The sequence below is a fragment of the Neoarius graeffei genome, chromosome 22 (genome assembly GCF_027579695.1).
Source record: "Neoarius graeffei isolate fNeoGra1 chromosome 22, fNeoGra1.pri, whole genome shotgun sequence".
Taxonomy (NCBI): Eukaryota; Metazoa; Chordata; class Actinopteri; order Siluriformes; family Ariidae; genus Neoarius; species Neoarius graeffei.
The window spans coordinates 15,555,499-15,570,096 of NC_083590.1; the positions used below are offsets into that span (position 1 = coordinate 15,555,499).

Here is a 14,598-nt window from a genome sequence, read left to right on the forward strand (position 1 = left end):
GTTCGAGCCCCGTGGCCGGCGAGGGCCTTTCTGTGCGGAGTTTGCATGTTCTCCCCGTGTCTGTGTGGGTTTCCTCCAGGTGCTCCGGTTTCCCCCACAGTCCAAAGACATGCAGGTTTGGATAATTGGTGGTTCTAAATTGACCGTAGGTGTGAATGTGAGTGTGAATGGTTGTTTGTGTCTGTCAGTCCTGTGGTGACCTGGTGAATTGTCCAGGGTGAACCCCGCCTCTCGCCCATAGTCAACTGGGATAGGATCCAGCTTGTGTGTGACCCTGTACAGCAGGGGTCATCAAACTATGGCCCGCGGGCCGACTCCGACCCGCCACCCCCCTTTGACCGGCCCCCCAGCCCCTCTGCCCCCCACCACTTGAACCGGCCCTATGAGGCAATCCCCAAAAGTGGTCATGGCCTATTTTTTTAAATTGCTGTTTGGCAAATAATAACATGTCTGCATCTTGTATTTTGTTGATTTTATCAATTAAAATTGATATTTAGTTATAAAATTAACTATTCATATTTTCCGAATTTTCGTCATATGCTCGCGATCAAGCAGTGACAGGCAGTGCACTCGCAGAGAACTGTCAGTGTTCAGGACAGCAAAATAGCTAGCGGTCAGCGAAAAGCTGACAGAGGGTGCAGAGTTTTTAAAGAACAGTGGACCACCAATTATTTTTTCGTTCAGTGTAAGGACCGTGCAGTTTCTCTTGTATGTTAAGAAAGTGTGTCGGTTTTCAAAGAACATAATCTGCGTCGTCATTTCGAAACCCGCCACAAAGAGTATGCTAGTTTGCGCGGGCAAACAAGAGAAGACAGGATTCGGAGGATGAAATGCGGACTGGCTGCACAACAGAATGTATTCCTTCGCCAAACCCAGATCAACCAGGCTGCTGTCCGAGCTAGCTATAAGGTAGCTCACCTACGAGCTACCCATGGAAAGCCATTTACTGATTGGGACTTTGTTATAGTATGCATGCTTTAGTAGGCATATTCCATCATGGCGCCCCCTGTGGCGAACGTTTTTGCGACGCACTCCCGACACCGATTGTATTTATTGTTTATTTTAGTAATTTTGATTGTGACAAATGCTCAGTGCTTGTACACTAGGATCACCTATAGCAAAGACACACTTCTGGACATTGGTAAAATTCACCACGGGCCCAGTCCAATCCTTCTGGACTGTAGCTTTCTTCTCATCACTGACAGCGACCGAAGCTACACCGACACCATCCGGCAGGCCGCATCATCACCAGACTCGAGTAGGCGAAACGGCCGACGATCCACGCACCCAAAACGGAGGCGCGGTAAGAGATGCGGGCTACATGCTAGGCTAGAGCTATAAGACCACCGCTACCTAGCCTTCTGCTAGCTAACGTTCGCTCGCTCGAGAACAAGATGGATGAGCTGAGAACCAGGATAACATCTCAACGTGAGATCAGAGAGTGTTGTGCCCTGATTTTTACGGAAACCTGGACTACTGCAAGCCTGCCAGACCCGGCCATTGAACTACAGACCCACTCCATGCACCGCTGCACATCTGGTTCCGGTAAAAACAAAGGTGGCGGTGTGTGTGTTTATGTTAACAACAGATGGTGTACAGACGTACAGGTGGTTGAAAAACACTGTTGTGCGGACATTGAAGTGCTGATGGTGAAGTGCAGTCCCTTTTACAGTATCTACCGAGGGAGTTCAGTGCTGTGTTTATGCTGGCTGTTTACATCCCGCCGTGGGCCGACCGCACTACAGCGCTAGGACTACTACACGACATCATCGGCAAATGCGGGACCACACACCCAGATGCTGTGTTCATCGTGGCCGGGGATTTTAATCATTGCAGCCTCAGGACTGTGCGACCAAAGTACCATCAACATGTGAGCTTTCCGACAAGGGACAGTAACATCCTGGACCATGTCTACAGCAACGTGAGAAATGGCTACAAGGCTGTGCCCCGCCCCCACTTTGGACAGTCTGACCACATCTCTGTGTTCCTCTACCCAGCTTACAAGGCCCTTCTCAAACAAGCCCCCCCAGTGAGTAAAACTGTTAAAGTGTGGAATGAAGAGACTGATCTGGTGCTCCAGGACTGCTTCAGTTCTACAAACTGGGATGTGTTTAAGACTGCTGCTTTGAGAGAAGACTGTTCTGTGGATTTAGAGGAATATGCATCTGTGGTCACCAGCTACATCAGTACATGTATTAATGACATTGTCCCCACCAAGCGCTGCAAAATATATCCTAACCAAAAACCTTGGATTAACAGTGAAGTACGCTCCATGCTACATGCACGCTCCACCACTTTTGCCTCTGGCGACGCAGATGAATATAAAAAGGCCAGATATGACCTATGCAGATCCATCAGGGAAGTCAAGAGGCAGTACAGACTGAAGCTGGAAGGTTATTACAACACCTCAGACTCCAGATGCATGTGGCAGGGCCTGCAACACATCACCAGTTTCCAGCAGAAGAACAGCAGGGTCACAGCCAACCACAACACATCACCAGATGAGCTGAACGAGTTCTATGCTCGCTTCGACACCCTCAACACCAACCAACACAGAGGGATTCTACCAACAGAGGCAGCACAGAGCTCTTCACCTATTGTGACCATCACCGAGGTGTGCAAGGTCTTCAGGAGGACTAACCCCCGAAAGGCAGCCGGCCCTGACAACATCCCCGGCCGTGCTTTGAGGGCCTGCTTCACACAGTTAGCAGAGGTCTTCACAGACATTTTCAACCTGTCCCTCTCCATGTCTTCTGTGCCCACATGCTTCAAGACCACCACCATAGTGCCCCTCCCAAAGAAAAACAATATAACATGCCTGAATGACTATCGACCAGTTGCACTCACTTCAGTTGTAATGAAGTGTTTTGAGAGGATAGTCATGTCATACATCAAAAAGGACATACCAGACACAATAGACCCCCTTCAATTCGCATATCGTCAGAACCGTTCAACTGATGATGCCGTCAATGCAGCCATCCACACAGCCTTGTCACACCTGGAACACAGGGACACCTATTTTCGAATGCTGTTTGTGGACTACAGTTCAGCCTTCAACACCGTCATCCCCAGCAGACTAACTGAGAAGCTCTCCATCCTTGGACTGACATCCTCCCTCTGCTGCTGGGTTCTGGACTTTCTCACAAACAGACCCCAGGCTGTCAGAGTCGGTACAAGAACATCCAGCACCAAGACAGTGAGCACAGGGACCTCCCAAGGCTGTGTGCTCAGTCCACTCCTGTACACCCTCTTCACCTACGACTGCACCCCCACCCAGAGCAACACTTCCATCATTAAGTTCGCTGACGACACCACTGTCATTGGGCTGATCACCGGCGGAGATGAGAGCGCCTACAGGGAGGAGGTGGCTCAGCTGGTCTCCTGGTGCCAGGAAAATAACCTCTCCTTGAATGCTGAGAAGACCAAGGAGATGATTTATTGACCCGAGGAAGAGGAGGAGAGACCAGCACGCCTCGCTGCACATCAACGGGACACAGGTGGAGAGGGTGAAAACATTTAAATTCCTTGGAACTCACATCAGTAAGGATCTCACCTGGTCACACAACACACAGCAGACCATCAAGAAGGCTCAACAGAGACTCTTCTTCCTGAGGAAGCTGAGGAAATTTGGACTGTCCACCAAACTCCTCAGCAACTTCTACAAGTGCACAGTGGAGAGCCTCCTGACAAATTCCATCACTGTGTGGTACGGGAACTGCACAACTCAGGACAGAAAGGCTCTCCAGCGTGTCATTAAAATGGCACAGTTCATCTGTGGAGCTGTCCTCCCCCCACTACAGGACATTTACAACACCCGGGTCACAAAAAGGGCACAGAGCATCATCAGGGACCAAACACACCCACAACACAGACTATTCACGCTCCTACCATCTGGCAGACGCTACAGGAGTGTGAAAGCAAGGACTACAAGACTGACAAACAGTTTTTACCCCCAGGCCATCAGGCTTTTGAACCACGGATTATAATCACCATCTACCTCTATTTCCATCAGGCTTTGAGCCACGGATTATATTAGCAATTTTGCACAAGACATTGCACAGCATATCTACCTCTATGTTTGCACATTGTTTGTTTGCCTCTCCTTTTTTTTTTTTTAAATGTTATCTTCATTTTTCACTCTACCTTTATATTTTGCATTCCATATGCACTTTATATTTTTATATTTCATATTATATATATATTTCTCTTTTATTTTGGTGAACGTCGTTTGGTCAGCCAGTTGCAAAATAAGAATTTAATTACCCAATAATAAACCGCTGTGTCTATTATTGTGTATATGACAAATAAAATCTTGAATCTTGAATGCTTGCTGTGGCCAAGGAGGTGTGTCCCGACAAGAAGGATGCGCTCAACGCGGTGAGTCTCTCCGCACCTACTATGACCAAGCGAACCGAAGATTTTGGGGACAACGTGTCTGACCAGCTGAAGGAGAAAGCGTCAGAATTCGAGTTTTTTGCTTTGGCCATGGATGAGAGCAATGACGTGCAGGACACAGCACAACTGCTGTGATCTATTGCTCATATATTATTATAATTTCACTGTTTTTTTTTTTTCAAATGTATTTATTTTATAGGCCTGTTTATTTGACCTTTATTAAGTGCTGCACACAATTATTAATAATATTATTAATAATATCAACAGGCCTACCTACAGTTTATAATTTTCCACTCACTTTTGCCAGTGTCAATCACCTCAATTAGGCAGATGTTTCTTACCTTGACAGCTTTGATGTTATTTTTATTAGAAAATAAATAAATGGAATATCTGTGGTATTTCAAATTAAAACAAAGCGTGAAGACTCGATTACTACTTTTGCAAACCACTAGTAAAGATAAACAAATATGTGCCAGGAATCAAGTGTTGATATAGTAGTGTGGATATAGTAGTGGGGATGGCTGTGCCAGGCTAGTAATCTCTACTACACAATGAGGCCTGCTGGTGGTCATATTTGTCTGGGTCATACAATTCTGTTATTTAGCTGACCCGACCCCGGCCCCCGTCACATTCAGGAACGACACTGTGGCCCCCAGAGAAAAAAGTTTGGTGACCCCTGCTGTACAGGATAAGCAGCTACAGATAATGAATGGATGTAAAACATGTATGTACTCGTATCCCATGTGTCAGTGATGACGTGCGCAGCAGAAAACTCAAATCCGAACAGCTCAAACTGTGAATTACTGTTACAGCATTTCAGTGTATTGTTGACTGACTCGGAGTTTGTACTTTTGTCATTTATGGAAATGAAATGGTGCAGTGAAAGATTTGAGGACCTGTTTGATCATTTGTGTGAGTTTATTATGTATTATTTTATTTCCTTCAGGATCAGTTGTGATACAATTAAATGGAGAAGTGCTGAAGCTCTGGTCTCAGTGCTCAACTCAGAAACCTCCAGTCTGAGAGAACTGCATCTGACTGTGAAGACACTGGATCTGACTGGGAATAAACTAGAAGACTCAGGAGTGAAGCGTCTCTGTGCTCTACTGGAGAATCCTCACTGTAAAGTGGAGACACTGGTGTAAGATCATCTCTCTGAGAGTCACAATAACTCACTAAAGCAGCAGTTAGTAGTTGTATACAGTGTTGTTTATTAATTTAAATTTTCTGTAAAAGTAAAACATGCAGTAGCAAATATATTAGTCATGAAGTGATCATTTCTCCTCAGAATCACTTTTACTTTAAAGAAATAATTAAGTGTCTTGACAGTTAAATATGTGATCAATAAAAATCCAGTCAAGCAGAGATAAATTCTACAAAACCTGACTCTTGTGACCAAATACTTATTTTACCGAGGAATTTACCAATTAATTCATTAAAAACCCTACAATGTGATTTCCTGGATTCTTTCCCCCCATTCTGTCTCTCATAGTTGAAGTGTACCTATGATGAAAATTACAGGCCTCTCTCATCTTTTTAAGTGGGAGAACTTGCACAATTGGTGGCTGACTAAATACTTTTTTGCCCCACTGTATGTATAGAAACATGCCAATATCTTGACCCGGTTACACATTATTATTTTTAACTTTTCTTTCTGGTTGCATGAAATTTTTAGGGATAGTGTGGAATGTCGAGCTTCAAAGTTTTTTTTGTTTGTTTTTTGTTTTTTTTCAACTTCATCCCCGGACCCGGGCGGCACGGTGGTGTAGTGGTTAGCGCTGTCGCCTCACAGCAAGAAGGTCCGGATTCAAGCCCCGTGGCCGGTGAGGGCCTTTCTGTGCGGAGTTTGCATGTTCTCCCCATGTCTGCGTGGGTTTCCTCCGGGTGCTCCGGTTTCCCCCACAGTCCAAAGACATGCAGGTTAGGTTAACTGGTGACTCTAAATTGATCGTAGGTGTGAGTGTGAATGGTTGTCTGTGTCTATGTGTCAGCCCTGTGATGACCTGGTGACTTGTCCACGGTGTACCCCGCCTTTCACCCGTAGTCAGCTGGGATAGGCTCCAGCTTGCCTGCGACCCTGTTGGACAGGATAAAGCGGCTAGAGATAATGAGATGAGATGAGATCCCAGGACCCCCCTAAATCCAGCCCTGACGTGGATATAGATAATTATTGTGGGGTTTTTTTTTAAACTGTTATTGTTGTCCTCCACAGTATATTGTTGATTAAATTAAATAATGAAGATGAGCTCAAAGTGCAGAACTTCAGCTTTATTTTGAGGAAACTTGCAACCAGATTGGGTGACTGGTGTTGAAATTACAGCACTGTTTATATGTGGTCCCTCTTTTTTGAGGGATGAAAAGTAATTAATAATTCTTTTTTTTTACTTCTCTGATTCTACAATAATATAAATCTATAGTGTTCTATAAATGCACTCTGTAGACTTTGGAGAAACAAGTTTATTGCCCCTGTGTAGTGCACTATAAGTCTAGTAGAGAACCATCTGAGATTCAGTCTCACTCTCTCTGATTAAAGTTCATGGTCTCTCTGCTGTTCTCTGTTCAGCTTCAGCTGCTGATGGTTTAATATCACACACAACAGAGGAGAGAAACTCAATATAACACTCAGTATTATCATTATTAATTACACTGTTAATGAGAATAAACAGGTGATATTAAATCCTCATGACATTCTGAACAATAAAATTAACTTTACACTCATCTTTAAAGTAAGAATTAAACCAAGATGAAAATCTGTTGATGAAGTGTGTGTCATTGTGTCTCTGCAGTTTGTGGGGTTGTGGTGTCTCAGATGAAGGCTGTGCTGCTCTGAGTTCAGCTCTGAGATCAAACCCCTCACACCTGAGACAACTGAATCTGTCCTATAATAATCTGGGAGACTCAGGAGTGAAGCGTCTCTGTGCTGTACTGGAGAATCCTCACTGTAAACTGGAGACACTGAGGTAAGATCATCTCTCTGAGAGTCACAATAACTCACTAAAGCAGCAGTTAATAGTTGTATACAGTGTTATCAATTAAATTTTTCTGTAAAAGTAAAACGAGGGTTATGTATATAACCGCGGTTCTATGAGTTTCGGATGACCGCCAGAGGCGGTGCTTTCAGCACATGGATATCCATCACACGAACGTGCAGGTCGAGTAATAGTAACAACAAAGTCACGTGTGACCTGGGTGACGTCACCCCGTGACCCCGGCATAAAAGACCGGTAAACCCAGGAAGTGACCTCTTGGCAAATCTTCTCGTGTACACTCCGAGTGACTGCCAAGCTCTGGCGGTCATCCGAAACTCATAGAACCGCGGTTATATACATAACCCTCGTTCTATTTCGTTTCTACTGACCGCCAGAGGCGGTGCTTTCAGCACATGGATGACTAATACCAACCAGGTCATGAGGAGTGCCTACCCGTACTCAGTGCTGCTGCGATGGGCCTGGAATGACAGCCGTCGCCACAGGATTATGTGGGACGACATTAAGACGGTAAAACCTGGTGAAGGTGCAGCTGGAAGCCCAGGAGGCTGCGCTGCATATGTCTGAAAGGGGCACGCCCTTCAGTGATGCCCATGAGGCCACCACGCCCGGTGCAGAGTGCGCCCTGACAGCCGGAGGAATCGGGGAGCCACTGTGCCTGTAGGCATGTAATATGGCCTCGACTATCCACTTGGATAGCCTCTGCTTAGAGAGCGCCAGGCCCTTCCTTGGCCCTGTGTGGCACAGGAACAGGGCGTCGCTCCTACGGAAGCCCTCTGTACGGGGCACGTACACCCTGAGGGCACGAACTGGGCACAAAAGTTCCAACCTCTCACCATGGCCCGCCTCGAACGCCGCAAGGCTAAGGGGCTGGTTGACGAAGGTAGCAGAGAGGGTCTTCGGGAGGAAAGAGGGGTTAGGCCACAGGGTGACCCCACTGTCGCCGGAGTGCCACTGCAGGCACTCCCCACTGACTGACAGCGCGTGTAGTTCCCCGACGCGCCTCGTTGATGTAATGGCCAGAAGAAAAGCAGTCTTCAGGGAGAGCCATGAAATGTCTGCCGTGAGCAGGGGCTCAGAACGGTGCGTCGCAGAGAGCCTGCAGCACCAGTGAAGGTCCCATGTGGGTACCCGGCTCCGTCGGGGGGGTCTCAACCGGAGAGCACCCTTCAAGAAACGTGCCACCAAGGGGTGGGACCCCACAGTCCTTCCCCCAACTCCGGCATGTTGAGCAGAGATGGCAGCTGCATAGACCTTGATGGTGGCAGGGGTAAGACCCTTATCAACAGAGACTGGCGGAACAGTAGAATGGTCGGCAGGGGGCAGCATGTAGGCTCCTCCCCCCGAGTTAAGCACCAGTTGGAGAAAAGCCTCCATCTGTTGGCGTAGAGGGCACTGGTGGGGGGTGCCCGAGAGCTTGCAATGGTGTTGACCACTGCCGGCTCACAAGGACCTAGCAGGGGGTCCGGCCCTTCAGCGGCCACACCCAGAGCTGCAGACGGGCTGGATCCGGGTGCCAGATCTGCCCTCCCAGCTGTGATAGCAGGTTCGTCCTCACTGGCAGGCACCAGGGGTCGCCTTTCAGAAGTTGCAGCAACTTGGGAACCACACTCGGCCCGGCCACCGGGGGCGACAAGCAGCAGCCCGTGGTGGTCCATCGCAACCCTGTGTAGGGTTGGCACGATCAGTGGCAGAGGGGGGGAGGCATACAGCAGTTGCCTCGGCCAAGCATGCGCCAGCGCATCCTGGCCCAGGGGACTGGGGCCGTGGAGGCTGAACCACAGAGGGCAGTGTGTCGACTCCTGGCAGGCAAAGAGGTCCACCTCTGCCCTGCCAAAACGTTCCCAGATGGCGAGAACCACCGCCGGGTTGAGTCTCCATTCCCCGGGATCAGGGTCCTGGCGGGACAGCAGATCCGCTGCCCTGTTGGCAGTGCCTGGCAAGTACATGGCACGCAGGCTCAAGAGATGTCGATGGGCCCACCGCAGAAGTTGGCCGGCCACTTCCAAGCACTGGAGGGACTTGGTGCCTCCCTGGTGGTTGATGTAGTACACTGCCATAGCGTTGTCCGTCCGCACCAGAACGTGTCTGCCGGCCAGGCCTGGGAGGAAGTGCTGTAGGCCGAGGAACACAGCCTGCAGTTCCAGCACGTTGATGTGCTGCTGTCGCTGCCCTGGACTCCAGTAGCCTCTGGCGGTCCGGCATTGCCAGACTGCACCCCAGCCTCCCAGGGAAGCATCCGTGGTGATGACCTCCCTCCGGGAGGGGATAGCCGCTGGCGGAACACCCCGCAGAAGGTAAGCCCTCCTCCTCCATGGATGGAGGAGCCTGAAAAAAGTATCCGTCGCCTTCACAAGCCTGTGCCCGTGCAGCACCGGGTGGAGGTGGAGACCGTTGAGCCACCTCTGAGGCGGCGTAAGTCCAGGAGTCCCAGCGGGACCAGAGAGGAGGCTGCCGTAAGCATGCCCAGCAGGCGCTGAAAGGTCTTCAGGGCGAGTGACCTGCCCCGTCCGAAGCGGCCAAGCAGTAGGCGGATGTTGTGGATCCTGGTCTGGGAGGGGGTTACCATCAACGACCTCGAATCCAGGTGCATGCCCAAGAAAGTCGTCTCCTGGCTGGGCACCAGCGAGCTCTTCTTGTAATTCACCCTGAGCCCCAGCTCTGCGACATGCAAGAGCACAGTCGCGATGTCAGTGCGGGCCTGAGCTGCTGACCGTGAACAGACGAGCTCTTCTTGTAATTCACCCTGAGCCCCAGCTCTGCGAAATGCGAGAGCACAGTCGCGATGTCAGTGCGGGCCTGAGCTGCTGACCGTGAACAGACGAGCCAGTCGTCCAGGTAAGGCGGGACACGCAAACCCCTTGCCTGAAGTGGTGCCAATGCCGCTGCCACACACCTGGTGAACACACGGGGTGCCAGCGATATCCCAAAGGGCAGAACATCGAACTCGAGCCTGGCCCTCGAAGGCAAACCGCAGGAACTGCCTGTGGTGTGGCGCAATGGGAACATGGAAGTAGGCGTCTTTCAGGTCGATAGTGACAACCCAGTCGCCTGCCTGGATGTGGTGCAAGACACCCACTGTATGCAGCATGCAGAATCTCATGGTCTTCAAGTGGGAGTTGAGGGACCTCAGGTCGAGGATCGGGCGGATACCGCTGTCCTTCTTCGGAACCAGAAAATACCTGGAGTAGAACCCACCTTGCTGTCTCTGCCTGTCGACGGGAGAGATTGCTCTTTTCTCCAGGAGGGTGGCGATTTCCTGCCGGAGGACGAGGGACTTCCCCGGATGGCTCATGGTGGTGTTTGACCCCCTGAAAACGCGGCGGTCGGCAGCAGAACTGGATGCGGTAACCCTCGGTGAGGGTCACCAGCACCCAGGGGTCTGGGGTCAACGCTCTCCAGCTTTGGAGCTGTTTGCTGGAAAAGCGGCCGACCGCCGGCGCGCTGATGTCCGCGCCGTCCAGAGCGCCCCCGTCGGTCACCATGGGGGCGACGAGGGGCGGACTGGGTGTAGGGGGCAGCACCGCGGGTCCGGGAGGTGGTGGGGCGACGAAAGTCATCAACCCGTCTGGTCTCCTGGCGGGTGCGTGGCCGAGACAGAGTCGGTGTGGGCCTCCCTGAAGGACTGGGCAGCATTGCCATGGTGGTGGACCTGGCGGAGGCCAGCGAACTGCTGTTGTGCCTGGACGACCCGGGCACTCCGGTCCAGGGCCTGCTGAGCGGCCTCGCCAAACAGCTCCCCGGGGACAACAGGGAGAAAGCGCAGCACACGCTGGTCGGGCTCGGCCAGAGGGGACTGTGCCAGCCATATCTGCCGGCGGGCGAGGGTGAGATACGACATCAGCCGGCCCAGTTCCCGCGACGAGTAGGCAAAGGCCTGGAGCCGCGTCACACAGCTCCCGTGATGCCGCGCTCGTCCCCTCCAGCGTCTGGGGGTCCATGACACCTGGCTGGCAGAAGGGAACTTAAAAAATAGGGCGAGAACGCCCCAAGTAAGTAGCCCAAAATAAACAATCAGGCGGTAATGAAAAACGACCGGGCGAACACACCCGTGGTCGGGAATATTAACAAGGATAGGCGCCGTGCGCCACAGAACTGATAAACAGCGGCGAGAAACACCGCTTTAATTTAAATGAATGAAAGCCGCTTCTCAATGTTGGGCATCTGCTGGAGGCCGTAGGTAGGGGTGTCCTGCATTGCCGCCAGGGCCCTGCAGTCACTAGGGAGGTGGGAAAGGGGTCTAGGGTCCGCCCAACACCTCTGTAACTCCTCGATGTATGGGGCCGAGGGCAGAACGGACAACGAGGAAGGCTATGCGGGACCTCTGAAGAAAGCGCTCTGATGCTGGGCCACCGGGGGCGTGTCCAACCCCAGACGGCCCAATGCAGCCCTCAGTGTTGGCTGGACGGATGAGCATCCGCCTTCCGACGCTGCCACAGTGCCATGGCTGGTGGCCTGGGAACCGGCCGGAGAGGTGGAGTCGTGACCGTCAGACCCACTGCAGTCAAAGCTCTCCAACATGCAGTCTGCGCAGGCCATGTCCGTCAGCCCCTGCCGCAGGTGATCAATACTCAGGCACGAGGGGCACTCACGGTGGCCGTCCTCCAGTTCGAGGGGGGCCCGGCAGTTGGCGCAGCGAGGGAATAGGTCCGTGACACCTGGCTGGCAGAAGGGAACTTAAAAAATAGGGCGAGAACACCCCAAGTAAGTAGCCCAAAATAAACAATCAGGTGGTAATGAAAAACGACCGGGCGAACACACCCGTGGTCGGGAATATTAACAAGGATAGGCGCCGTGCGCCGCAGAACTGATAAACAGCGGCGAGAAACACCGCTTTAATTTAAATGAATGAAAACCGCTTACCTGAGCGACAACAAGCCGGCCTCCAGCGGTGAGGACACCGCCCCGGAGGGCTAGTCAGCTAACTCCACCGAGCGAGAGCGCTCAGCTTAACGGAGTAATAAACAATACGAATACAACACACAAGACAGCCGGCCCGTGAGCAGGCTGGAGGCAAGGCTACACAAAACAAGGCGGTCGATAATATTAACAAGGATAGGCGCCGAGCGCCACAGAACTGATAAACAGCGGCGAGAAACACCGCTTTAATTTAAATAAATGAAAACCGCTTACCTGAATGAAAGCAAGCCGGCCTCCAGCGGTGAAGGCTAGTCAGCTAACTCCACCGAGCGAGAGCGCTCAGCTTAACGGAGTAACAAACAATACGAATACAACACACAAGACAGCCGGCCTGTGAGCAGGCCGGAGGCAAGGCTACACAAAACAAGGTGGTTAATAATATTAACAAGGATAGGCGCCGTGCGCCACAGAACTGATAAACAGCGGCGAGAAACACCTCTTTAATTTAAATGAATGAAAACCGCTTACCTGAACGAAAACAAGCCGGCCTCCAGCGGTGAGGACACCGCCCCGGAGGGCTAGTCAGCTAACTCCACCGAGCGAGAGCGCTCAGCTTAACGGAGTAACAAACAATACGAATACAACACACAAGACAGCCGGCCTGTGAACAGGCCGGAGGCAAGGCTACACAAAACAAGGTGGTTAATAATATTAACAAGGATAGGCGCCGAGCGCCACAGAACTGATAAACAGCGGCGAGAGAAACGCCGCTTTAATTTAAATGAATGAAAACTGCTTACCTGAACGAAAACAAGCCGGCCTCCAGCGGTGAGGACACCGCCCCGGAGGGCTAATCAGCTAACTCCACCGAGCGAGGGCGCTCAGCTTACGGAGTAATAAATCAATACGAATATAACGACAAGAAGAAAAGAGTTGGTGGACTTAGCGCAGTTTCTTGGAGGATGCATAAGCACAGCCCCAACCCTACGGGTAACGAAACTACCACAGCGCTTTGTCCAAATTTCAATCCAACTCGCAACCTGCAAACGCGAGAAGATGTAAGAGGTCACTTCCTGGGTTTACCGGTCTTTTATGCCAGGGTCACGGGGTGACGTCACCCAGGTCACACGTGACTTTGTTGTTACTATTACTCGACCTGCACGTTCGTGTGATGGATATCCATGTGCTGAAAGCACCGCCTCTGGCAGTCAGTAGAAACGAAATAGAACGTGGGTTGCACGGTGGTGTAGTGTTTAGCACTGTCGCCTCACAGCAAGAAAGTTCTGGGTTTTAACGCAGCGGCTGACGAGGGCCTTTCTTTGTGGAGTTTGCATGTTCTCCCCGTGGCTGCGTGGGTTTCCTCCAGGTGTTCTGGTTTCCCCCACAGTCCAAAGACATGCAGGTTTGGATAATTGGTGACTCTAAATTGACCGTAGGTGTGAATGTGAGTGTGAATGGTTGTTTGTGTCTATGTGTCAGCCCTGTGATGACCTGGTGAATTGTCCAGGGTGAACCCCGCCTTTCGCCCATAGTCAGCTGGGATAGGATCCAGCTTCCATGTGACCCTGTACAGGATAAGCGACTACAGATGATGGATGGATGTAAAACATGCAGAACAAATATATTACTCATGAAGTGATCATTTCTCCTCAGAATCACTTTTACTTTAAAGAAATCATTAAGTGTCTTTACAATTAAATATGTGATCATTAAAAATCCAGACAAGCAGAGATAAATTCTACAAAACCTGACTCTTCACTTAAACCTTTAAATTATTGACTTTTTGCTGAATCATTTGCACCTCGAGTAAACTTAATGTCAGTAACAGTGGTAATGTTTGAGTCATTATTAATAATAGCTTGTGATTGGTGAAGAGAATAGAGACAGTCCAACATGAGAGACATCATCTTCACAACCACTATTACACCAAGATGAAAATCTGTTGATGAAGTGTGTGTCATTGTGTCTCTGCAGGTTGTGTGGTTGTGGTGTCTCAGATGAAGGCTGTGCTGCTCTGAGTTCAGCTTTGAGATCAAACCCCTCACACCTGAGAGACCTGAATCTGTCCTTTAATAATCTGGGAGACTCAGGAGTGAAGCGTCTCTGTGCTGTACTGGAGAATCCTCACTGTAAACTGGAGACACTGGGGTAAGATCATCTCTCTGAGAGTCACATGACCTGCTCCTCAGTAAGACACATTCTCTAATAGTGAGACTGAAGCAGAGGTTTTAGGTTCATCATCAATGTCCTGAGGAGGAAGATTGTTTCTTTTCACTGCACACTGATGATTTGTCACAGAGTCTTTGGGTCAGATGGACGTATGTGAGAAGCTGCAGCACAAAACGGGTCTTGATCC

The 14,598-nt window shown here is 50.4% G+C and overlaps 1 protein-coding gene across 1 annotated transcript in view; it reads left to right on the plus strand.

Moving 5' to 3' along the window:
- Positions 1–14,598, plus strand: part of LOC132870701 (NACHT, LRR and PYD domains-containing protein 3-like) — a 129,851-nt gene that overhangs the window by 89,568 nt on the left and 25,685 nt on the right. Inside the window, exons 14-15 of the mRNA XM_060904501.1 lie at positions 7,182–7,355; positions 14,217–14,390. Coding sequence (XP_060760484.1) covers positions 7,182–7,355; positions 14,217–14,390 — 348 coding nt within the window. The remainder of the gene's footprint in view (positions 1–7,181; positions 7,356–14,216; positions 14,391–14,598) is intronic.